The sequence below is a fragment of the Podarcis tiliguerta genome (assembly GCF_965153285.1).
Source record: "Podarcis tiliguerta genome assembly, chromosome: 10".
Taxonomy (NCBI): Eukaryota; Metazoa; Chordata; class Lepidosauria; order Squamata; family Lacertidae; genus Podarcis; species Podarcis tiliguerta.
The window spans coordinates 55,972,175-55,998,507 of record NC_139543.1 but is presented as its reverse complement, the minus strand read 5'-3'; the positions used below and the strand labels follow the sequence as shown (position 1 = coordinate 55,998,507).

The 26,333-nt window shown below is 43.3% G+C and overlaps 2 protein-coding genes across 2 annotated transcripts in view; one reads left to right on the top strand and one right to left on the bottom strand.

Annotated features, from left to right (window-relative positions):
• Positions 1–2,426, bottom strand: part of WNK1 (WNK lysine deficient protein kinase 1) — a 118,294-nt gene extending 115,868 nt beyond the window's left edge. The window contains 1 exon segment of the mRNA XM_083401607.1: positions 668–2,426. Coding sequence (XP_083257733.1) covers positions 668–1,450 — 783 coding nt within the window. The 5' untranslated portion in view covers positions 1,451–2,426.
• Positions 2,427–5,606: 3,180 nt separating this feature from the next.
• The window catches only part of NINJ2 (ninjurin 2), an 82,264-nt gene continuing 61,537 nt past the window's right edge, over positions 5,607–26,333 (top strand). The window contains exon 1 of the mRNA XM_083402422.1: positions 5,607–5,625. The gene's annotated coding sequence lies outside the window, so the exon portion shown is untranslated. The remainder of the gene's footprint in view (positions 5,626–26,333) is intronic.

The window sequence follows — 26,333 nt, the reverse complement described above, 5'->3', positions numbered from 1 at the left end:
TCAGCCCTAGTCAATATAAAACCATTCCCTACTGACTTCTTTTTAATTTAAAAAGGGGTTGCTATCATTTGACAGGTTGCAGATGTGAACCAAAACTCAAACAGCCTGAGTAGTGAAGCTACCAAAGCATATACCAAAATCCTAAGTTGAGACTATCATCTAATGTTAGCAGATACAGGCCTGATTCACATGATATTGGCCTGATTTGCACAACCCAGTACACTAAACTATGGTTTACCAGGCCCACACACTCCCAGAGAGTAATTCACAGCCACTGTGCTCCTCTCCCCAGTCCTCCTTACTGTCACACCACATAGAATTAAGTCAAAGTTTCATTTAGTGTGTTATCCAAACTCTGGCCCATGGCTGAGCTGTAGCCAAGAATAAACTTTGGCTACAGCTCATGGCTAGTAAGGAGAGAACTTAACCACAAGCCCAGTATCATGAGCCTGGTTCCAGGCCATTAAGAGTAACCAATGTTTTCCAGATCACCTTTACAGCACACACAAAAATGAGACTATTTAATATATAGCCAATTGATCAATTGTAATCTTCCATGGATCATGCACAGGAATACAGCCATTCTTTTGGGACTATCAATTTGGCAGTCGGGGAGTGACTGCCTGTCTACCCTAACCCTGAAAGCAAGCTGACACCTTTCTATTACCTGAAGCTCACACCAAGCAACCTCCACTGTGGTCTCCGTGTCCAGCCCCTTGTAGACAGTCTTGAAGGAGCCTCTACCAATCTCGATGTCAAACTTAAGAAAACGGCCATCTGGGGAGACGGCCACAGCTTTGGTCTCCAGCTCCTCAATATCTTCCTGCTGTTTAGTCCGCTCTTCTTGCAGATCCCGAGCAGAAACGGCAGTGGTTCCCGCTGTACTGGTAGGGGGCAGTGGGGTGACCTCTATTCCATCCTCCTTGGACAGCAGCAGTGGGGCAACGTCCTTTGTTACCAGCGCCTCTTGACCAGGCTGCCCCTCTGCGGGTGGAGGCAGAGGGGGTGCCTGCTGCAGGAGCAGCGTGGGAGCCTGGCTAGCAGTGACAGAAGCACATGCTGCCTGGATGACAGACTCCGGCGGCGAGCCCAGCACGGGCGGGATGCTCCCTCGGGCGGCTGCAGGAGGGGGAGGCGCTGCGGGCTGCAGCCGCGGAAGCTCCAGAGCGGTCGCATTCGAGTCGCAAATGACACTCCGGCGGAAAAAGCGGTGCTCGGTGGCGGCCGCGCCACGGCTGTCCTTGTCCATGGTGTGGCGGCGTCGGCGATACTCCTCGATGCGGGCCCCGCTGCCTTCCGAGCCTTCGGGGTCCCCGGTGCCGGCGGTAGCGGTGGCTGCGGCGGCGACCCCCAGCTTCTCACCAACGGAGCTGTCCGAGCTGGAGCCGTTCTTGGGCGGGGGCGGCGGAGGAGCCAGGAAGCGGGGAGTCTCCGAAGCGCCCCCCGACATGGTGCCGGAGGAGGATGGAAACGCGGCGAAGGCGCGGGAGCCGCGGCGGCAGGAGCAGCACCAGCAGCTGCCGCTGCTGCAGCAGCAACAGCAGCTGACTCGAGGAGGGTCAATGCAAGGCGGGGAGCGCGCCGAGGAGCTGCTCTCGCGGCGAAAGCGGCGGCGGCGGCAGTGGAGGCTCCCGGAGGCTCCTCACCGCGAGGAGGAAAGGCAGCAGCGGCGACGGCTGTTGCTGCTGCTGCTGTGGAAGCAGAGCGGGCTGGGCCGGCGGCGGCAGGCGGTCAGTGTCCGCATCCATCCTGCTGCAGCGGGGGGCCGAGCAGCGGGGCCGACATGGAGCAGCAAACAGCGGCGAAGATGAGGAGGGATCCGATGAGGAGCGGGGGGGTCGCAGGAGAAAGGCGGAGAAGGAGCCGGGCGGGAGCCCACGGCAGGCCCCGAGCCGACGGGGTGGGGTGCGGGGCTGGCCGAGGCCCTTCCCTGTCGGGGCCGCGCGCGCTCTGCCTCGCCCCGCCGCCCGCTCCTTGCTTCGAGTCCGGTCCAGTCAGAGAGCCAGCCGCCGCCGCCGGAGAGTCGCTTTCCGTCCCCTCACACGATGCCGGGACTCCCGCCGCCGTCGCCGCCCCTCCTTCCCTCGTTCGCTCCTCTCACCCGGAGGAGGAGGAGGCCACCGCGCGCCTCACGCTGCGAGAGTGGCTGGCCTGAGAGGCGGGGTGTGGGAAGGAGGCAGAAATTCGTAATATTATAATCTAAGAAGGGAAGACGAGCTCGTCCCGCCCGTCCGCCTCAGCTCCTTCCCGTCCTTCTTTCGCTCGCGGCTCCTGAGGGGAGTGGGGGATGGGCCTCCCCGCTGCCACCTCTCCCAGCCCCGGGGAACTCGCCGCGCTAAATGGCGACTGTACCCGAAACCGACACACACGCACACTCTCACTCACAGGGAGCCACAGAGACAGCAAGCCTCGGAGGCCACGCCCCCCTTTTTCCGTCCGCACTCCACCGCGCCTGCGTCAACGCCGCTTCTCCTTCGCGGCTGCCTGGGGAATGTAGTTCGCGGGTGTCTCAGAAGCGGGCCGCCGCGGCGCGGCCTACAGGTCCCGTGATGCACCGCAGGCAGAGAGGGTTGAGGAGGAATTGGAGGGAACTGTGGGAGTTGTAGTTTTCCTTTCACAGAGGACTTGGAAGCTTTCTCCCCTCGCACGCGCGCCCCGTTCGCTGCCTCAGAGGAGAGTGCGTAGTAAAGGGAGATGGGGAGAGAGAGGAAAGGAGCCATTATCAGTGGGTTGTTTCTGAAGCGAAGGAGTTTCCCATCATGCTTAACTCACCTACTTTGGACTTCCAGCACAAGCTGTGAACTTTAAATGAGAACAAGTACCTTCCTTAATTTTATACAGCCCAGCTTCTCAGGAGAATTGTTTCGTACTTCTTATTTTGCCACCGGCGCTGGTTTTAGAGAGCTATGTGAGAAAGTCTAAAAGTAAGCTAAATCTGTCCGTGGTTTTTTAGTTTAGGAAGCAATTCTATTCACATTTACCTGGAATTAAGCTCCATGGAACACAGTGAACAGTTAGACTCACCCACTTTCTGATTTAAATTAAGTGAGAAGTTTATTGTTAGGGATTGAAACTAGATAGAACTCAAAATATGGTCAGGATGAAACCAGTTCACTTCTGATTATTCACATGGTTTAGTATTACAGTGGTACCTCGGGTTAAGTACAGTACTTAATTCATTCCAGAGGTCCGTACTTAACCTGAAACTGTTCTTTACCTGAAGCACCACTTTAGGTAATGGGGCCTCCTGCTGCCGCCGCGCCGCTGGAGCACAATTTCTGTTCTCATCCTGAAGCTAAATTCTTAACCTGAAGCACTATTTCTGGGTTAGCCTGTAACCTGAAGCGTAACCTGTAACCTGAAGCGTATGTAACGTGAAGCATATGTAACCCGAAGTACCACTGTACATCTTAAGCGGGCCAATGATTTGCTTTGGTTGGTTGTTGGTTTAGTTAACAACATAAGAGGAGCTTGCTGTTGCAGGCCAGTGACCCCTTCAGTCCAGTGCCCAGCTGAAACAATTTCCAATTCCAACCATTATTATTATTAATTTATTAAATTTCTATGAGCCTATGGGAAACATGAAAGCAGAACTTGAGGGCAACAGCACACACTCTATTTGTGATTCCCAGCAATTGGCATTCGGGGATATTGCTTCCAACAGAGACACCATGACTAAAAGCCTTATTATCTTCCATGAATTTGTCTACTACTCCAACTCATAGGTTACGTAGTGAGTGAAGAAACAGTCCTTGCAGAACATGTAAACCCCGCCCCAAGGCAGCTGCTTACATCCTGCATTTCACAGAAGAGAAATTTCCTAAGTCAGGATGAATCCATGTATGTGTATGTCTTTAATGGTGTATGTGGCTGGAAAACATGACTAGTAACAGCTTCTTGCTGCATTTCTACACAGTGAAACGGGCAATTGAGCCATCAGCACATGTGGCAAACTACAAATGAAACTGATGTGATATCCTAGTGTAATCAGGAACAACCCTTCTAATTAATATTTGAGTTTCAGAATTGGCATTCCACTGGTGTTTCTCCCATAATACCTTCTAAATGAAATGATAATCTTTTTATGAGGGGACTGATTGGTTGATTTGATTAGGGGTCACCAACTCAGCAACTGTGGGCCTTCATTGCCTTCATTGTTGCGTGCAGGCAGGGGCCCCAGAATCTGAGCTTTAATTATAATAAAAATAATTTTTAAAGTTAGGGCCCATCTGTACTATACATTTAAAGCAGTATCAGACCACTTTAAATGGTAATGGTTTCTGTCAAAGAATCATGGGAACTGTAGTTTATTAAAGGTAGTGAGAATTAGGAGACCCCTATACTGTACTCACAGAGCTACCATTCCCAGAATTTCCTGGAAAGAGGGACTGGCTGTTATACCATTCTGATAATTCTATCTCTTGGAGGAGTACGGAGGTTTCTGAACCAATGACAGTCCCCCTGATTCTTTGGGGAAATCCATTATTGTTTCTGCTTTAAATATATAGTCCAGATAGGTAGGACCTTATTCTATAGCCCTCCTAGAAAGTAAGTTATGAAACAAAATGTACTGATAGCCTTCTAAACAATTTCAGTGAAATTAGCCAGCCTAGCTGCTCATGCCTGGTTTATTAGTGAAGTTAGATTGATAAGTGAACTATTTCAACACCAGGCCACAGAAAACCCTAAACCTAGGGTCTCCCCACCCACATCCACTTTTGTAAACTTTTTCTGCTTACTCTTATTTTCTTGTGGTCCTTGGAATCTCTGTACTTTGCTCCTTTTCCCCAACAACAACAATCCATTATTCCTATGGTGGATTCATCTGAGTTCAGGAACTTCCTAGCAGTTATTTTCTGCAAATATTACTACACAATAAGTGCAGGTGAATGTTAAAGAATCTTCACTCCAAATGGCAAATGCAAAATATGGAAACTTTGCAAAGAAGCTTAATGCCTCCTGTGATGCAAAGGTGATGTCCAAGCATTCATTAATAATTAACTGCACTGTACAGTAGGGGGTACTCATGACTACTTCAAAAGTAAGTTTTTGTGTTTAATAGGGCTTACTCCTAGGTAAGTGGGTACAGGATAGCAGAACAGACTTCAGTTTAAGACTGCCATTGAAGAAAACAGAGGTATTGTTTAACAGCTATATCTTCAAAATCAGGGCTAGCAAGACAGCTAACTTCCTGTGGTAAACATTACAGTTTTCTGGGTGAAGGGAGAGCAGCAATGACTGATCTCTCTTGTTCTGTTTTATGCTATGCCCCCCCCCCCAGTAGCCATTTGTGTTGTACAAGTCCCCACCCCCACGCCACTCATAGCACGCTCTCAAAATCTGAAGTGTGTCCACAAGGAGTGATGACCTCTGAATTAGATGCTGCTTATTATATATTTGGCCCAATTCTGGTTTTGGTTTTGTTGTTGCTTTTTAGGGATGGGGGAGAAATTCAATTCCATGCATATTTAAAGGTGTACCTACCCAATTCACACTTTTGAAAACAGCATATATCACTTTGTGTAATGTTTTAACTATACCAAGTTTTTTTCTTCTTTTTTTCAGAAATATTTTGTTGTCTTCACAAGAGCAGCCCGATGAACTCAAGGAAGCCCTTAGACTTTTGTGAGTAAATAAGCCTTTTGTTTTGTGAACTGACTCAAAACCAGCTTTTAATTATATGCAACATTTTAACATTATATTAAACAGCTTTGCAGTGTTGATTAAATACTTCATAACACTAGCATGCTTTAAAAATCAGCAAACTTTGTGCTGCATCCGAAATATTGAGTTCTGAACTCAATCTGTGTGATTCAGCCAAATACAAATGACTTAAGGGGCACTGCAAAACAAAAACCAAAAACACTTGGCTGTGAATGCAAGGAAGCACAATTGATTCTTCTTTATACGTCTATTGACTGGAACTTTCTTTCGATGACTGGTGCACTGTCTAGAAGAATAGACAATTAATAAGAAAGCAAGTGCTTAAAAGCCACCTAGACTTACCAGCTCTGTGTAATATGAGGCAAACATATGAAGAGCTTGCTGGATTAAGCCAACGGCCCATCTATTCCAGTCATCCTGTTCTCATACTGACCACCCAGATGCCTGTGGGAGACCTGCAAGCAGGACCCAAACGCAAGAGCTCTCACCTGTGGTTTCCAGCAACTGGTATTCAGGATACGGCTTCCCCCTGTGGAAGCAGAGTATAACCACCATGGCTAGTAGCCATTGATCGTCTCCTTAGGATGGGGTGGGAGAGCCTCAGGCCCAGGGGACAAATGTGGCCTTCCAGGATTCTTCCTAAGCCAAACCCATTCCTAGTCCTACTGCATGCTTTTGCTCAGCTGGAAAGTGTCTTTAAACTGTGACAATGCCTCTTGAGGATGCTAAGGTGTGTGCACAATTTTGTATGACTGGAATGTGGTCTTGCTTCACCAATGTTTTTTGGCCTTTGGCCCCACTCAGAACTGGCACGTGTCCTCTAGCAGGCTCCATATGTTGGATGTAGGAAGGTTCTATCCATGGGCTGGAAAAGGTTCCCTAGCCCTGCATTAGAGACACTCGTAAGGGCAAAGAATTCCATGAGTCTATAAATTGAAGATGGTCAGTTTTTATATTGGTTTTTTCGTGTTTTAAACTTTTTAAATTGCATTGGTTTAGAAGGAGATTAATAAATGAATGGTAATAAAACAGGATTCACTAGTATAGCAACTTTTTTCAGAATATAACATTTTGTTCACGTGTGTCACCTCTTCTGCATTATTCCTGTTGAAGAAGCCACCATAGCTCATCATTTTTTGTGCTTTTAACTGTTTTTTATTATGTGTAAATCACATTGAGACTGTGGTTTTTGAGAAGAAGTTGTGATAATGATAATTTAAAAACAGGATTTATCTGTCAGCTTTTTCAGGATATAGTATTTTATTGCCTGTGTGTCACCTCTGCTACATAGTCAAGGACCAGCCTTTGTATTCAAGCCTGTACCTTTTCGAGAGGTGAGAACATGCCTAAGCCCATTGAAAGCAGTGGTTTTAGGAGCACCTAACTCTGCTTGGGATTGTGGCAGTGCCAGTGGCAGTGGCAGTGCCAGGCAATCCTAGAGATATACAGTTGAAAGTTAGCCTCATTGAGTTTAATCAGGCTTACTCTGTAGCAAGGGTGTTTAGGATTCTAGTTTTAACAGGTTAGCTCTGTGTACACATTTTGTAAAACAAATACTAAAAACCTTCAGGCTATCACAATGCTGATCTGTAACCCTTAAATCCATAGACAAATTATTTTAGCATTGTCACACCTTGGGGTTCTTCCTTCCCCAAGCTTACTATTGATTTGTAAGCATTTTCTGAAGCGTGATGAGAAATGAAATATAGTTGCTGTAACTGGTTAATGGTTCAGTCATGCCTCTTCTGAACCCAAACTCATATCTGCCAACACATTAAAATCTGAAAGACATATTTTCTGTTTCTACATGCTCACCATCTCCCAACTCATGTAGAAATTATTTCCATGTTGTTTTTAGAGATATGAGCAACATGCATGAGCAAGCTTATGACCTGAAAATGTGTGGCCTGATTCTTTGCATACTTGCTCAGAACTCAGAAGGAAGTTCCATTAATCCGAAATAATTGCTTCCCTAATGTTGGCCAATAGTGCTAATCACCAGGAATTTTATTTATTATTACATTTATATCCTGCCAAAGAACTCGAGGTGGTATACGTCGTTCTCCCTCCCCATTTTTATCCTCTCAACAACCCTGTGAGGTAGGTTAGGCTGAGAGACTGTGAACGGCCCAAGGTCACCCAGGATTTGAACCCTAGTCATAGAATCATAGAATCATAGAGTTGGAAGAGACCACAAGGGTCATCGAGTCCAACCCCCTGCCAAGCAGGAAACACCATCAGAGCACTCCTGACATATGGTTGTCAAGCCTCTGCTTAAAGACCTCCAAAGAAGGAGACTCCACCACACTCCTTGGCAGCAAATTCCACTGTCGAACAGCTCTTACTGTCAGGAAGTTCTTCCTAATGTTTAGGTGGAATCTTCTTTCTTGTAGTTTGTATCCATTGCTCCGTGTCCGCTTCTCTGGAGCAGCAGAAAACAACCTTTCTCCCTCCTCTATGTGACATCCTTTTATATATTTGAACATGGCTATCATATCACCCCTTAACCTCCTCTTCTCCAGGCTAAACATGCCCAGCTCCCTTAGCCGATCCTCATAAGGCATTGTTTCCAGGCCTTTGACCATTTTGGTTGCCCTCCTCTGTACACGTTCTAGTTTGTCAGTGTCCTTCTTGAACTGTGGTGCCCAGACCTAGTCTTCCAGGTCTTAGTCTAACACTCTAGCCACTACACCTCATTGGCTTTGTGCATGTGCTAACTGGATGGTAATTGCAGAAGAATGTATGAATGGAAGTGGAAATGTCTTTCTCCCTGCCCCCATTTCCATAAAGGAGGAAGTAACTTTTCCACTGCTTTCCCTTGCAGCTTTCTAAACTCTGATGGGCTGTAAGAATAATTTGGAACAGCTCTAATGGCCCTAGCCTGCAGTAACAGTTTAGATCTTGTGATACCTGACAAGTCTACAAATAGATCATTAAATCTTTGTATTGCTGGCAGGAGAACAGGGAGGAATAAAATACTAGCAGCAATACCTCTTTCTAGGAAGCACTGAGGCTGAAAGTTACACATAAAACAGAATTTAATTTGAACGAACCACATAGAAGGAGGCTTGTAGTCTGTGGTTTTGGGGCACAGCATTTTTTAGATTTTAGCAAAAAGGTTCTAGTTACTAAGGCTTGTGTAGCCGTTGGAAGGTAGGGCTTTAGCTAGAATAAAGATGCAAGATCAATATGTAAAATATATGAGACACTGTTGTTTTATATACCACTAAGCTTTTGACCATAAATCATGTAATTTAGGACAACGATGCTGTGTGGAAGGACAATTTAAATAAGTAAGGGCATTATAGTTCATAGGGATTTTGTCTCTCCAGGGAAACATAGAAGAACAGTACAGTCGTACCTCAGTTCTCAAACGCCCCAGAACTCGTATTTTCGGCTCCCAAACAATCGAAAACCGGAAGTGAGTGTTCCAGTTTTCAAACGTTCTTTTGGAAACAGGATGTCCGGTGGGGCTTCCTGCAGCCAATCATAAGATGCACGTTGGAAGTTGAACATTTCAGAAGTTGAACAGACTTCCGGAACATATTCTGTTCGACTTCCAAGGTACGACTGTAGTTATGTGGCAGTGGGCATGGAGTAAGGACTTACAAGAAATAATTCCCACACCCTTGAGCACATTTATTTAAAGTATATACAGCTGCTGATGGTGGCCAAATCACTTTAAAAACAAAACTTTACCAGAGATAAATTAAAACTATTTGCTTCAGAACATCTTACGTTGTATTTTAAAATGGCAAAGGCAGCAGCTTTACTGGCATTCTTCCTTGTTTCCTTTGTACAGCAGTTAATAATTGCAATTTGGATAGTTTACAGAATCCTCATGCCCATTCATGCCTGTGGTGTATTTGTCTGTAGAGTGAATATTTCTTGTGGAATCATGGGTGTGGGCTGTAAACAGCTTTTTGCTCTAGATTTTCATTTGCCTCAGGTATCTGAGTGGGATGCTTGTTCTTTCAAATTTGTCAAGACCTCTTTTCCCATTTAAGTTGAAGAGAGCTTTTAACTTTCCAGCTGCACTATACTCAAGATTCACAGGGAAAGGAAAACCCTATTAGGGAAAGAATAGATGAAGGAATGGAGAATATAACTGTTTAATGCTGCACTTTTAAAGAGACCAATATGAACCCAATATATATTGGGAATAAATGGATCAACTGGGGCTGCCTTGACTGAATTCCCTCAACCTGGCTCAGCCAGAGATAACAGTGGTATAATGCCTCCATTCCAGCTCAGTCAAAGCACTCTCAGCTGAGACTAGTGTAAAGCCCGAAAAAAGGATGCTTTGGGCAGGGGAGACTTACTCCTATTCCAAACTCCTTTCAGCTTAGTAATATGCCAAACCCATTGAAAGTTACACTAGCAAAAAGGGTAAGTCAAATGATTTGTTAGAAGCTTGTTTTCCCTCTGCCGGGCTCACATACCCTTCAATATTTCTCAGATGAAAATAGGGACATCCTAAGAAAAAGTGGGACATTCTGGGATTAAATCAGAAAGCAGGATGGCTTCTATAAAGTACCTCTAAAAACATTGCAACTTTAAAGCTCTCCAGCTATCCCAGGAAGCTCTGAGCACCTTGTCTCATAACTTAAATAAATACTGCCCACAAATAAGATATTATTATGGGAAAGGGAAAATAGCAAAATCAGGCGATAAATTGATTGAAGATGCTGTAATAAATTCAATTCCTTCACTCTTTTTTTTGCTCTAACAACATGTTTTAATAATTTGCAAGTTTTATTGCTCAGAAATCTATGAATACATGATTTATTTGTTTTCCCTTTCAGATCAAGTCAATCTGTTTCCCCTTTTAGGATTACTCCCCACCCCCACTGCCTAAAGAAACAGGTGAAACAACAGCACTTTTGAAAAATAGGAAAATGTGACTGTAAAAACTGGCAGGAATCACTGCAGGTGTTAACTACCTTATAACATATCAATGTTTTTCTAACCATTCAGTAGCTATTCATGCTAACAAAATTCTAATCTGACTCAAAGTGTCCATAAATTTAGGGTAGCCAGAGGCAAAAGGGAGTATGGCTCCTGCACCAAGATGGTTACAAGTAACATTCAATTACCACTCTTCTTCTTCTTCTTATTATTATTATTATTATTATTAAAAATTAACATATCTGTAACACATCAAGATCATTCCCACAGGGCAGCTGGTGGAAGATTGTCTGGTGAGGAGAGGTAAAAGTCCAGCCTTGAAATTTCCTTCCCTCTCTTCTGGGTTTTTTTCCTCACAGATTAGTTGATGCTAAATTGCCTGGGGGTGGGTTGGAATAGTCATCCTGAGCACAGGCCCAGAGTTAAGATTAACTCAATTTAAAGTTAGGGTGTAATGTTAAAGCTGACTTAATCAAAATTAGGCACAAATCTTTCCAATCTCCTCCTCACATACCCACTAGAGGTAAGAGGCCATATGAGTTCAAGACTTTCCTGTTGGATTCCAAGCCTTTATCAGGAGAAACCGGCAACTCTCCCAGGCACCCGGCTTGGAGTCCTGTTGACCTCCCGGTCTGCTCTCCCGGCAGGGACCAGGCAGAGGTCGCGATAGGCGATCCTTCTCAGCGTGAGAAGAACACACCACTCTTTCCTGCCCCCCCGGCAGGGGAAAGAGATAAGACAGAAACGTATTTACATGGCTTTATTCCTGTCTTTGCAGTGTTACAGAAAACATGTCTGCTCTCCTCAATCTCCAGCAGACGACTGAACAAACACTTCCTGTGCAGCTCATATTACACTCTGAGCTAATTCCGGTGCTGTCTGTTTCCCACAGACACTCCCAACATCACATGCCTTTTCCAAGCAATCAGCTTGCAGCATCATTGCTTCAATATCGTAACATTTCCTAGGCTTGTTTTCACCACACTAACCTATGGTTTAAAGTGATGTCCAAGCATGGCCAGTGAGAGCCACTAATTACTTTACCAGGACACCTGTTATTTGCAATAGTAGATCTGAGGATGCTGATGATTGCTCCTGCCTAGAATCACACTCACAGAGTTCTCTGGAAGAGACATGGCTGATAAACAATTAAATACAGTACTTGTAGCATAGACCTGTCTGTCATATATACTGTTAACTCTTGCATCTGTACGAACAGCTAGTGCAGATTTTAAAATAAATTTAATTTAAAATGTCACCTGTCAGAACAATCATCCTATCCAGCTTTTAAATTATGGGAAAGAAGCAACAGAGTAAATAACTAGTTTATAAATGCAAGCATTAGCTGATGTGGTCAGGATGTGAGAGAAAAAAATAGGGAAAATGTCACTTTTGAAGCAAGGGTCTAGATGTAGTCCCTCTTGAGGGCTTTTATTATTGTAAAAGCCCAGTTTACCATGCACATGCATGATAAAATCTTTGGATCCCTTGACCACATTGAGATGTCCAATGGAAGGAGGCTGAATTTGAAGTGATATGAAAGTTCTGGGTTTGATTTGTCATAGGTCCTGCACAAAGGCAAGCCATCACTTGATGCTGCAGACATCCGAATAATAAACATGCCTGTATGTGTGAATCAGCCCAAAATGTTACATAGAATGCCTAATCTTCTTATAGTTGCAGTATTGTATTAATGTTTTGATCCTAGCTGCTTCTTTTGTAAACTGCTTTGTGAGGGCTTGGCCCTAAACAGTGAGATAATAGTCTTAACAAAGTAACATAAAAATAAATCTGGTGATGTTTTCCTGTCACTATGCTGCAGAAAAAGGGAGAACCACAGCTGTTGAATTTTCTTTTCTCTACAGTCTTAAAGGCACAGAACTTCTCTAGAGCTTATTTAACGTGTGTGCCTGTCTAAGCAGAAGAAAATCAATTCAATGTAATTAGCACCCCGATGAGTGCCAGAATATTTGTATGTGTTTTGCATACCAGACAAATCTATACAAAACAAAATGCGAACACACCTCTATCCGAGAGTCTGGTATGATTGGCACTCCTGTCGAAACCCTGGCTAACCTCTGGAACATCCAAACAGTTCTGGCTATTGACACATTCTACCCTGAGCACCCTGTCCTGCTTAGTGAAGCCCGTTTGGCTCCCTGATATAGTCCAGAGCTTATGGTGAGGAAACGAGCTGGGAGACGAATTGAACGTGAGTGGAGGAAAACTCCAGTTGAGTGCGATCAAATGCTGGTGAGGGCTCATCCTTGAGCCTAGTGGCAGTGAAGGCAGCAGAGAAGATTCCCTGCTTGCAGAGCACGCTCCCCAAGGAGGTTTGCCTGGTACCTTTGTTACATATATTTAGGTGCCAGGCATAAACATTCCCCTTTCCCAGGCCTTTGGCTAATTAACAATCCAGGGGGTTATTATTGTTATGTTTGTTACTATGCTGTGTATTTGTTTGTTTTTATATTGTAAACCACTCTTGTGATTCTTAGATGAAGGGCGGTCTAGAAATTTTGTCAATAATAATAATAATAGTAATAATAATAATACTTTAGAGTCTAACAAGTACCTACAACCTTACACTTCGTACACACACATGGACAACCTTTTTCTACTTATTTATTTTTGATGAGTCCTCTTGAGTGGTTCACAAAACATTGTAAAAGTATACTAAAACATATTAAATGTTTATTTCAAAATAAGTTGCACTTAGGCTGTGGAGACACCATGTATTTAAAGCACATTCCATCCCTCCCCCCAAAAGAATCCTGTGAACTGTAGCTTATTCTTCACAGACCTACCATTTCCAGCACCCTTAGCAAACTACAGTTCTTATTGTTCTTTAGAGTGCTTTTTAAAGGTTCGTACAGCCTCAGTTCAGTGGGGCTTTCCAATGGAGTCTTCCAAGGTATGCATGTAACAGAGCTCCAGGCCTCTAGGGACACGTATCCAAGTTCAGCTGTTCCTGGATTTTCTGGTTCTGTTACTGAGTATGAACAGACATTGGCAAATTTGTTTGTATCCAGGTTCTTATCTTCTGCTGCTATTATAATCAGGGAAGTACATCTCCTAATGAAGGCTTTGTGTGAAAAATAGGACAGAACTCTTGCACCTATAATAATTAAGTAGAAATGGAAATGTAATTGTGTGTATCATACTCATGTAAGCCACTGCTTCTAAAATTCCTTTTGTTCAGTACAACTATTAAAGGTGCAGGAACTCGGTCTGATTTTTATCTGGTCACTTTAACTTACATTGACAAATTTAACAGGACATCCCTCCAACAAAAATAAAATAGGGACAGTAATTTTCCAGGGACAGGTTACATAAAACAGGAACTGCCACTGGTTAATAGGGGTCACTGGAACAAACAGGGATGGTTGGCTCAAACTACATGAGATGGCAGAACATCTATTAGTGTGAACTGAAATATTCCTTAGCCACAGAGTGGAGAGTAGAAGACCTGTGTGTTGGTTAGCTGGTTGGTTTTTAAGAAGGTGTGTAAAGAATTTCAGCAGATGTAGTTTTCATAACAACAGCTTTACCTGCTTAAATCCCTGCTTCTACAGAACTATTAAATGTGCAGGACCCCACCCTCTTTTGCACCTGGCTATCCCACCACACCTGTTTGCCTGATGTCAACCCCCCCAATATATATGCTAGGCTGCTATGTAGGAAGCTTGCCTAGCTGGAAGGAAAACGCTGGGGGTGGAATCAACAACAAGGACATGAAGGAGTGTCCATAGGCCCCTCCCAGCATACATATTTTGCTGTAAAATCAGACTCCACAATGTCTTCCTCGTATGTGATTGTGGTAGACCCAGAATTAAACAAACAGGCCATTGTCCTGTATAATTTGAGCTGAAGCCTGTTACCTAGACTTGTGAGCCACCTGAGACTCAGATAGCTAACCTGGATGGCTTTGAAAGAGGATACAGCAAATTCATAATTTGGCATGCTTATTCTGAGTACCAGTGTCTGGAAACAGCTGGAGGGGAGAGTGCTCAGCTTCTGCTTGCAGGCTTTCCATAGGCATCTGACTGGCCATTGTGAGAACAGGATGCTGGACTAGATGGACCATTGGCCTGATTCAGGCCTTTTCCATTCCTCTGGCTGTTTATGCTTAGGCCTTAGAGCCCTTTTCAGAGCCTTAATGAGCTTTAACTGCATTGTGACAGAAAACATTTTCTAGAAGACATGAGCACATACAAACACCCACAAGCTAAACTAGCAACTTTTCCAGAATTTCTAGTTTGTTCCTCTGACAGAACTACTGAGTGCCCAGAAGACTGTGCCGCTATGAGCTGAGTTAGCTCCAGCTTCACCTTTGGGCACCCTATTGCTACCCTACAACTGAGATGTTTTGTCGTGATACACCACAAGCCAAATTAAGTCTGCCATAGTGTACATATAGGCACAACCAGCTCAGAATGGGCCAAAACAGCTCCAAGTCAACATTGCACAAGCTAAGCTTTCCTTGCATATGGTATACACTGCAGTGTTTGTGAGTATAGGAAAGGCCATAGCTCAGTGGTGGAGCATCTGATTTTATGCAGAAAGCTCCAGGTTCAATCCCCAGCATCTCCAGGTAGGGCTGGAAAAGATTTCTGGCCAGAAACCTGGAGATCAATGTAGACAGTTCTGCACTAGATGAAACAATGGCCCCACACACTATAAGAAAGCTTCTTAGGTTCCTGTGTACTGAGAACTGCAATAATTTGTGGCTAAAATTATTTAATTGCTAGCAAACCTTTGAACACCAGAGTCACAGGCCTCTCCAATGTAGTTCTTGTTCTTGTCAAGCACTTGAGTCAACCCATTGTTAAGTTTCTAGGCCAAAGTGTGTATATGTGTGTGTGTGTGTGTGTGTGTGTGTTAAAACACAGGTGACAAGAAACTGTGCAAGTATTTTAAATAATGTACTAACACCTATTTTTGTGACATTTATTTCGGAAGCAGCTCTGATTAAATTCAAGTGTTTCCATAGAAATAATCCTGTAACCCTAGGCAATTTTATAACTGCTACTGGTAGATCAGCAGCATCACACTCAACTGAATTGCCTTTCACTTCTCAGCATAAATCAGAGTCAATCTTATCAGCTGGTTCCAGCATAAATCCAGCGTAACTGAGAGGAGAAGCAGACTGTTCAGGGTGAAAAAGCATTGATGGGTTTTCCTTATGTTCAGATATCATCTTCCAAGCTGTATTGAAATATGTAAAATACAAATATACATGCTGCATAAGCTCCAGATATATATAATTTATATTGTAATAGTGCTTCACTGTAGATTAGGATAGGAAGCCTATGTGTCCGTTCTTGGGACACATAGGCTATATGTGTCCCAGTAGGCTATATCGACTATAATAGGACTGAGTTTTGAGTAAACACATGAAGAATGAGACTGCACATGTTGTGGACTTGGCTTGTTAATGTCCATGGGTGGTTACCTTTTTTGGGTGTGAGGGCTTCATCATACAGGAGTCACATGCCAATGGTCAATATGGTCATCACAGGCAGGCATGTTCTCTCCCAGTCTCACACACAAACACAAGATGCACATAGGCAGACACAAACACAGCACCCTTCCTCAATAGCTCCATGAAGAACAGATGTGGGTTGTTATTGCCCCCTCGCTGATCAAATGACTAATCGAATGACCAGGGAGAGGGCAATTTACACTGCCACCCACCCACCTCCACGCTGTATTTACCTACCCCTTCCCCTCTATATTTGCTGCTGCTCCAAAATCCATGGGGTCTTCAGGAACCTGAACAATATAATGGCAGTGAACAAAGCTGTATTGTAACTTTTGAATAAATGGGCAGGAGTCTTGATAGAATAAAGTTATAAACTCAAACAATAAAGCAGCCAGGCCCTGGCAGGGCCCACTGGCCAGCTTAGCCTTCTGAGGTCCGGGGTAAGTGTACCCGGCTTTCCCCCACCCTCTGCATGGGCCTGATAACAGTGGTCGCCAGTGGGTATACAGTGGTACCTTGGGTTAAGAACTTAATTTGTTCTGGAGGTCTGTACTTAACCTGAAACTGTTCTTAACCTGAAGCACCACTTTAGCTAATGGGGCCTCCTGCTGCCGCCACGCTGCTGGAGCACGATTTCTGTTCTCATCCTGAAGCAAAGTTCTGTAACCTGAAGCATATGTAACCTGAAGCGTATGTAACCCGAGGTACCACTCTATTTGGAATTTTTAGGAAGTACCTTGGACACCAGTCAAAAAATGGCTGCTGTATATGTATATGTATGTGTGTATGTGAAAATTTATCTTCATTTTAGTGCAGATTTCTCTTAGTAAACACATGCTTGTATGCAGTTTTGCCCAATATCCACATTTTAGCAAAGCCACCTAATGCAACACAATTTTTATATTATTTTCACTAATATATACATTTTTATGCACACTATACCCTCATACACGTTACTTTTTGATGCCCGCTAAAAACACTTTTGTTTAGAAAAGTCTACCCAGATACTTAGGAAGCTGAAGTAATTTTAATTTGTTTTAGTATTTTAACCTTTGTATTTTTAAAGTATAGCTATAATCTTTTCTTGATTTTATTGTTTTATCTTTTTGTAAACTACTTTGAGGTCACACCCAAATCTAGTGGTATATAAATTGAAGGAAATAAAATAAATGACTATATTACTGAGCTGGAAACCTGCACTGCAAAATTTGAAGTTGAGCAAATTCAAAAGACGACTGTGTTGGTCCATGTATTCTTTCAGAAGGTGCAAATTAGGTAGCTTTGCCTTTAAATGTGAACTGTGTCGACTTTTTCCTCCATCCCTAGCCTGAGTCCTTGGGAAATTTCTGCCACTCACAAGTCAAATCTTGAATTGCAGAATTTAATTCTCTTGTATCTCTTTCAGAACTTATACTGAATTAGCTCAAAAGGTTCTTTCGAGGATGTCTCACACTGGCATACATGGACTGGTGACTCACCAATATAAGAGTGAGGCAGCTCTTTGTTTTAACCCACATTTACAGACTTATCCATGATGCCAAACACAGGGATATGTAGAAGCCTCTAAATTACACCAGGAAGGAACACTAAGTAAGGAACATGTGAAGCTATAGAAATGAATTTCAGACTTTCTGCCTGTAAAATTTTCAGACTGCCTACCTAGGCCCTAGGGCAATACTTGCAGAAGAGACAACTCCCAACTTCCTTCAGTATAGTCTGCTTTATCCTGATTTGACCCCACAGTAGAGCAGAGCTTAATTTTGCATTGATTATTTCCATTTAGTTTGCTGTAATAATTTTGCCACGTCATGATGATATAACTGCTCTTTCTTGATAAAAGCAAACTAATTGGCAACATGTCAGGATTTTCCTTTCTGAATATGTTAAAAGTACCCCTCCATGTGATTCCCTCTCCCTAACTTCAAATGAAATGGAGCAGAGATGCAAAAACTAATGCCCGAGATTTGTGAAAAGTAAAATGAGTGTAGTTTTAAAAGTGTTCCTGGCATTTTCATGGAGCAGATCTGCAGCACAGATCTCCTCAAACTGCATGGAAGATGGAAAGGATCCTGGCTCTTTGGCTAGGTTATGAAAGATTCACCACAAGGCAATTCAGCCCTGCAATTCAAGACTTGTTTGTATGTCCTCTCCCCCTCTTTTCCACATTGCAGACAGTGGTGACAGTGGAGTAAATGGGGCACTGCCCCACAGTCAATCTGCCTTCAGCTAGCCTTCACCTGCCGGTCTTTGTACTAACAACCAGTCTGGGCAGTGGCACTGGCTGTCAGCCTTCTCCATATTAAGCTCATTGTTGCCCTTGTAGAAATCAGCAGGGAGGAGGATGGGGACAACTTTAATTGGCCATTTCCTTTTTTTGAAGGCTTATCTAGACCAGATGGCAGCAGTTGTGAGTGTTTATCCACTCAAAACTGACCCAGTCATGCAAAATGAAGGAAGCAAAAGGAGTACACTGGCCAGAAGAGCAGACCTTCTACCCCAACTGCCGCCCTCATCCCCATACTATGGCTTAGCTCCCTGCAGTCAATGCCACTTTCATTCTTAGAGCTCATATGAAAAGATTCGGGGAGGGGGGGAGCTCTCATATAACATAGTGCTCCCATCACAGAGCTTCCCTCTTGTAGGCAAAGATGAAAATAACATTTGTACACTCCCCCCGCCCCGCCCCCAAGTGCTTACATTTGTGCATAGGGACTTTTGCAATGCTCACTTTTTACTGTTACCCCTTGTGCTTTGTCAGGTGGGCTTTGGGGCAGAGAGTGACCCAAGGGATTAATGTGACAGGAAGGGCATTGGGAGGTCCTGCTACATGCATACTCATAAAATCATAGAATTGTACAGTTGGAAGCTACCCCAAGGATCATCTAGTCCAACAGCAATGTAGGGATCTCAACTAATGCATCCATGACAGATGGCTTAGAAACCTCCAATGAAGGAGAGTCCACCACTTTCCGAGGGAGGCCGTTCCACGGTTGAACAGCTCTAAATGTCATAAAGTTCTTCCTGAAATTTGGTCAGACTCTCCTTTCTTGTAACTTGAATCCATTAGTTCAGGTCCTACCCTCTGAAGCAGGAGAAAACAAGCTTGCTCCACCTTCCATGTAACAGCCCTTTAGTTATTTGAAGAGGACTATCATATCTCCTCTCAGTCTCCTTTTTTCAAGCGTTCCTCATAAGGCTTGGTTTCCAGACCCATGATAATCTTGGTCGCCCTCCTCTTCACATGTTCCAGCTTGTCAATATCGTTCGTAAATTGTGGTGCCCAGAATTGGACACAATACTGCAGATGGCAAGGCAGAACAGAGTGGCACTATTACTTCCCTTGAACTGGACATTAGACTTCTGTTCATGCAGCCTAGAATGGCATTAGCTTTTTTTTTTTTTTTTTTTGCTGCTGCTGCTGCTGCATCACACTTTTGATTCATGTTCAGCTTGTGGTCCACCAAGACCCCTAGATCATTTTCACACATACTATTAGAAAGCCAGATGTTCCTCATCTTATATTTGTGCAGCTGGTTCTTCCTGCCTCAGTGTAAAACCTTACATTTGTCCCTATTGAAATTCGTTTTATTAGCTTGAGCCCAGATCTCCAATCTGTTCAGGTCATTTTGAATTCCAATTCTGTCTCTGCAGCATTAGCTACCCCTCCCACTTTGGTGTCATCTGAAATTGGATGAGCATCCCCTAAATTTCTTCATCCAAGTGGTTTATAAAGATGCCCCACTTGCCATTTTTTTTCTAGGATGAAGAGGAATCATTAGTGACCAACTCTTTTGGTTCAAGCAGCTACAAATCCACCTAACAGTTACCTCTTCCAGGCCACATTTTACCAGCTTCTTCACAAGAATATCATGGGGGACTTTGTCAAAAGTCTTACTGAAATTAATATACAGTGGTACCTCAGGTTAAGAACTTAATTCGTTCTGGAGGTCTGTTCTTAACCTGAAGCGCCACTTTAGCTAATGCGGTCTTCTGCCGCTGTGCCGCTGCTGCACGATTTCTGTTCTCATCCTGAAGCAAAGTTCTTAACCCAAGGTAATATTTCTGGGTTAGCGGAGTCTGTAACCTGAAGCGTATGTAACCCAAGGTACCAATGTACATCTACAGCATTCCCCTGATCCATCAAGCTTGCAATCTCTCTAGTACAGGCATGTCCAACCTGCTGATTGCGATCTACTGGTTGATTGCGGGGCATCCCTGGCCAATCCTAGCCAATCGCGTGAGCCTGATTGATCAACCCAAAAATGAAACAAAAAAAGCTCAACAACTTTGGCGAATGCACCTCAATAGAGGCTTAACAACTTTGGTGAAGCCTCCCCGCAAGAAACTCAACAACTTTGGATCTTCCTTCCTCCAATGGGTAGATCACTGACAGTTTATATATAGTGGGAGTAGATCGCAGTCTCGTGGGAGTTGGACATGCCTGCTTTAGTACCCATGAGTGCAGCTCATCAGGCCCTGAAGATTTGGATTAATTTAAAGTAGTTAGGTGTTCCCCTATCTCCTCTTTTCCTATCTTGGGCTGAAGTTACCCCTTGTTATCACCAGGTTGGGCACCACTTTACTTTGGGGTGAAGCCATAGAATTGTAAATGGAGCCCCGATCTCTGAACAACTTCCCCAAAACTAGTGATTTTGTATTTCAGTGTTCAGCTTTCAGCAACTGCACTTGTCAAATAGCAATACTGAGATTACTCATTAAAGGATTTGACAGCAAATATGATTTTTTTAAAAAAATATTATGTCAAATACAATAAGGCTGTTTCATTCTTGTCTGCAGGGCAAACATCTTGTCAAATACTGTACATGTAAAAATGTCAGCATGAATGAAATACGCAAACAAATACACCACTGCTATCTGCCTGCATGGTACTTCATAACCAAATATGACATTTCTATCCTACTTTTTCCTCCAAGGAGACCAGAGTATGGGGTTCCTAGGTAGTCTCTCCTTAAGCAACTGGCTACGCTCAAACCTGCTTCTCTAAATTATTATATCAGGTGGCTTCAAATACAGTGGTATCTCGGGTTACAGATGCTTCAGGTTACAGACACTTCAGGTTACAAACTCCACTAACCCAGAAATAGTACCTTGGGTTAAGAACTTTGCTTCAGGATGAGAACAGAAATTGTGCTGCGATGGCGCGGCAGCAGTGGGAGGCCCCATTCGCTAAAGTGGTGTCTCAGGTTAAGAACAGTTTCAGGTAAAGAACAGATCTCGAGCATGAATTAAGTTCTTAACCCAAGGTACCACTGTATACTTATGGGCCCAGAAAATCATTTGAATATCGTATGTGAAAATCCTGATTCCTTTCCTCTCTATCAGCAAAGAAAAAAAGTTTAACGAATCCCAGCCTTTAATTTTCTGCACCACTCCTTTCCATAACCACTTTGATCTTTTTTCAATTTATGCTTTGCTGCAGGATAATCTGGAAAAAGATCTTCTGTGCTAATATCGCATCTCTTTTTATCTCTCTTCTCAGCCCCTAGAGCTAATCTCATTCATTTTCTATAGCCTTGTGTGTGAGAGAACCCAGGGCTGACTGAGATTTACAGCAGTAGGCTTGCAGTAACAACAATGAGCAGGTAACACCAGAGGTGCAACCCTCTGATCCCTGATCACAATGTCACAGGATGGTTGGCAAAGTTATGCCATTACAGAACTGTCAGCCTAGCTTCCATTCCAGATAATTTGGTAAAATTCACTGTAAAAGCTCAAACTGTTAAAACACACAGAAGAACAAGTCTTCCTGAGGGTAAATCAGTGTGGCTTCTGCCAACATTTTAGAATTCTTTACAAGTGTCAAGCCTCAAATACGTAGATAGGAGCAATCTGGTAGGTGTTACCTGCTTGGACTTCCAAAAGGTTTTTACAAAGCCGTTCAGTAGATTCCTGAAGAAATTTAGTCACTAGATAAGTGGACAGTCCTGCTCATGGTTGGTAGGAATAGGAAGCAGAAGATAGTTGTGCTGTAGTAGTCTGAAGTAACAACAAGGCTTAGACAGGGTTTTAGACAGTTTAACTACTATCGTTGGATGGAGTTTGCCAAAATGCAGGAGGAGTGCAGATGTAGAAAACTGGGCAAGTCACCCTGGAGGAGTGTTTAGGGGTGGGGCACGGTCAATTATATTTGCTAATCAATCATTCCTAGCAGGAATTCTAGGCTAAGAAGAGTAAACAGGGCAATGGCATGCAGGGCTGAGTTAAACTAGATTTTTGTCTCTGTCTCTTTTGGGTATGCAAATAAACAAAGACACAACTAGAGATCAATAGCTATGGTCAGCTGAATGAAGGCTATGTACACACTATACATTTAAGTACCCCCCCCCCCAAGAATCCTGGGGACTTTACCTTATTAAGAGTGCTAGGAATTGCAGCTCTGTGAGTACAGTTCCCAGAATTCTTAGGTGGAAGCCAAGTATTTTATTTAAACGTATGGTGTGTACACAATGGAACACCCGTATATGCACCAAGACATTGCCCCAATTTCTCTCCTTTGTATTCAACAATTAACACAACACATCTCTCCAAAGCTATCCATGTATATCTGGAGGACATTTGTAATACTGACAAAAGTAATAGAATCATAGCCAAAGGGCATAGCAGTCGTTTCCCTCCATTTTGTGTGTTTGTTTGGCTGAAGCTTGAAGGCTTTTGTTCATTTTTTTACCCAGCTACTTTTGCACACTTGCTGGCATCACAATGCATAAATAACATACAAAATTCACTAGATAAATGGGAGACAAGGGAGAGGCACTTGCCCCTGTCACACTTTGGCCTTCTCTGTCTGAATGTAGACATCAGTCAGAGACTATGATAGGCTTCACCCAGCCCCACCTCAAATCCTTTCCATCACTGGGTGAAAAAAATATTACTGAATCAATTAGATATTTTTTTAAAAAATTGTTTATCTTACTCTTTTCCCTACATACAGACTAGAGCATAGTGGTCAAAGTGTCATGAGCCGAACAACAATGTAACTGCAGAAACAGGAAACGCAGTACATGGAACATAAGATCCTTATCTGTTAGATGGTGACAGACGTTGGGTTTAGGAAAGTTACCTAATCTGAGCACTGACAGCTTTTATGATGCCATGAGAAAGGAACATCAAAAGCTCTTATTCAACAAATAGAGCCCTGCATTCCACAAGCATTTGTCAGCCATTTTCCAAATTGCCCCAGTGATTTCTCCTTTATGTATGTCATACTCTCATGGCAGATTCCTTCCTAATAGCAATAGTCTCTAATGCAATAATCCCAAACAGTCCCCAGTGCCCTTTCCTTTAACTGCACAAGCACATCTTCCCGTACACTAGAAAACAGAACTCCCAATATCTTAAAGCCTAAATACAAATCTAGCCCACACTCTGCAGGCCACTTTCAATATCAGATAAAGTAATATGACATCAGGTGATTAAATTTAAAAGGAAGACTCTTCTGACAATGATGATTCAGGCATGCAGGTACCAGATCAGTATTGCCCACTTTTGGAATCCATGAACTCCTCCTTGGGGTGATTGTGGATAGATTTGCTGATTGCAGCACAGTAAAACAAAATGTTTGTCCCTGGCAGTACAGTGTACTACAAAAACCTTTCCTCCATTGTTTATTATCCCAGATATCCACCCCTAACCCATTTGCTCTCACAGTGGCCAACCAGATGCCTGTGGTAAACCCAGAAACAGGAATTGAGTGTAACTGTTCTCTCCCCACTTGTGAATTTCAGCAACTGATATTCAGAGACATACTGCTGTGGAGGTAGTAGATGGCTAATAGCCACTGATAACTTTTTCCTCCTTTAGTTTATCTGAAGTCCTCTTAAAGCCATCTAATTTGGTGTCCATCACTAGAGATATTATGACCAGGCCAGCATCATCCCGTAGTGAACTGCATGGCTGCATGGGGATTTCATTCTTGGTCTTCTTCCCTATCCTTGTCCGTCATTTTACCCACTACTTAAAAAACATGCCCACACATTTCCATTGATTTTTAATTTCATTTTACCCGCTACTACACCGCAGGTGGGCAGAAGTTAGATAAGGATCTACTGGCAGATATCTGGGTAAATTAAAGAAGACTGGCAATTATTTCTGATGAAGACATCTGGATGAAGTATTTCTGATGAAGAAAGCAGGTGGTGGTGGCTATAACCAGGAGTGGGTTTTGTGGGGGAGGACTATGAGCTCAGTTTGGTTCTGGCACTTAACATAAATTCCTGGGCTCATAGTATTTTTGATTCTAAGTGCATGCCTTTTACATCTGGCTCTGGTTGGTGAATATCAGGATTCTAGTAAAATATAAAGTAGGTTCTGCAAGCCTGAAGTTGCCCACTCCTGCACTATACCATCCCAGGTGGATTTGCAGCTGCATGCCAAAATTCAGAGGCGTCCTTTTGCTGTGCCCAAGAACTTGTTCATGTCTAGCAAAACTTTAGAAAAGCAGCACCTCCTCTCCCCACCAATGCCTAAAAAACACAGTGCAGCAAATTGCATTTTTAATTATTCCATTTAAAAGTAATCTGTTCAATTGCAGGGAAATTGGAAAAAGAAAAAAGTCATAAGGCATTTGGAGCTTTCTTTGCAGTTCCTTGGATTGTGCCCATCACTAGAAAGTTTCATCTAAATTTACCTCCCTGCAACATTTAATACGAACTGTTGTGATAAAATTTGTAATTTAATATTTACTGGTCAACAAACGCAAACATCTTATCTTATTTATTTTTTTAAACGAGTTGCAACAACGGAGCTATGTGAGATGAACAGATAATTATCCTGACAAGAAAAACTTCCCATGCCCCCACCCTGTCCCACATCTGAGCATGATGAAATAAATCAAGCATTATGTTGTTCATAACTGGAAAAGAGATCATGACTAGCATTATCTCATTTACTATTCAGTTTGTTACCCACAGTTGGACTGACTCAGAGCTATTTGGCACAGAAGGGTTCAATTTGCAAATTCCTGAGCTTTAAGGTGAATTAACTCCCAGGAATGCTCTTGAGAGACACAGCTTTAAATGGTGGCCAGAAATCATGACACTGCTCCAGCAGAGGTTGTCCATGGATTCATCTAAATTGACATAACTCTCCCCTTTAAGTGATAAAGCTTGTATGTGATATTGTACCCTTGTCTTGCTTTAACTTGTGAGCTTTATTCCACTCTTCTAGGTCATAATCCTAATTCTCATCCAGTTTAAGAATCTTGGTTCTGAGCTATATTTTAATGGGAATACTGAAATTCATGTCTATGTATGTGCCCCAGGAGTCCCTGTTTACTGGGAACAGTTCCCATTTTCCCTGTCCCTGTTCCTCTTGTTGTTTTTTGGTTTCGCCCTGTTGACATTTTTGTCTGGGTTCTGACACCTAAACAACCTGCAAGCAAATCAGAATGAATGCAGGACAAATGCTCATTGGCATATAACCGCCCTGCAAACAAATCAGAACAAATTCTCAATAAAGCCTGAAGCTATGCAAGGAAATCAGCATGAATGCTCAACAAACAGGTTGTCTTTACTCCACTTAAATTGTGCAAACAGCTCCAGCATCCCACCCACAGGACAGTAGTAGTCTGAAGGCACCACCTGGAATGTATGTAGCTTTAGCCATGTTTCTTGAAGTTAGCTCAGAGAGTGGATCTGACTTTCTTTCACCAGGTAGTTCTTACCAGCACCCTGGCATGCTTTGGGCCCCACCATGGAGTACTCCCTCTCTCTCTTTGTATCTCTGTATTGGTCTCCAGATTGTCTGCTGTCACCACCTCCTCTGCTATACACAAACCAAGTCCAAGCTTCTTGGATCTGAGTTTATGTTTACCTCTCCATCTGCAACAGTAGTAGTAAACCCTTGGCAGAGGGCCCCCAGTGTCACATTCAGCCTTTCGACACTTGCAGCCATGCTGGGTTCCAGCCCAGAGTCCTTGAAAGTTTCCAGCATTTGAAATGTAGTAGCCCTTCTACTCCATTTCCACACCACTCGAAGCCAAAGGAAACAAAATAAACAAACAAACAAGAGGGAGCCGGCTTGGGTCACCTTAGGTGGTCTATAAACAACCTCTCCAGCCTCAGCAGTCCTGCTTTCCAGCAGCTCTTTCGACCTCAATCTGACACTTACTTCAGGAACCGATGAAGCAATGCTTGTTTAATTCAGACAAGCAAACAGAGCAAAGGGGAGGCAAGATCGCTGAAGATTACCATATGAATGGACGCCTTTTCTTTCCTTTGGGCCCTGCTTGAGAAAAGTGTTCTTTCTCATGTAAGAC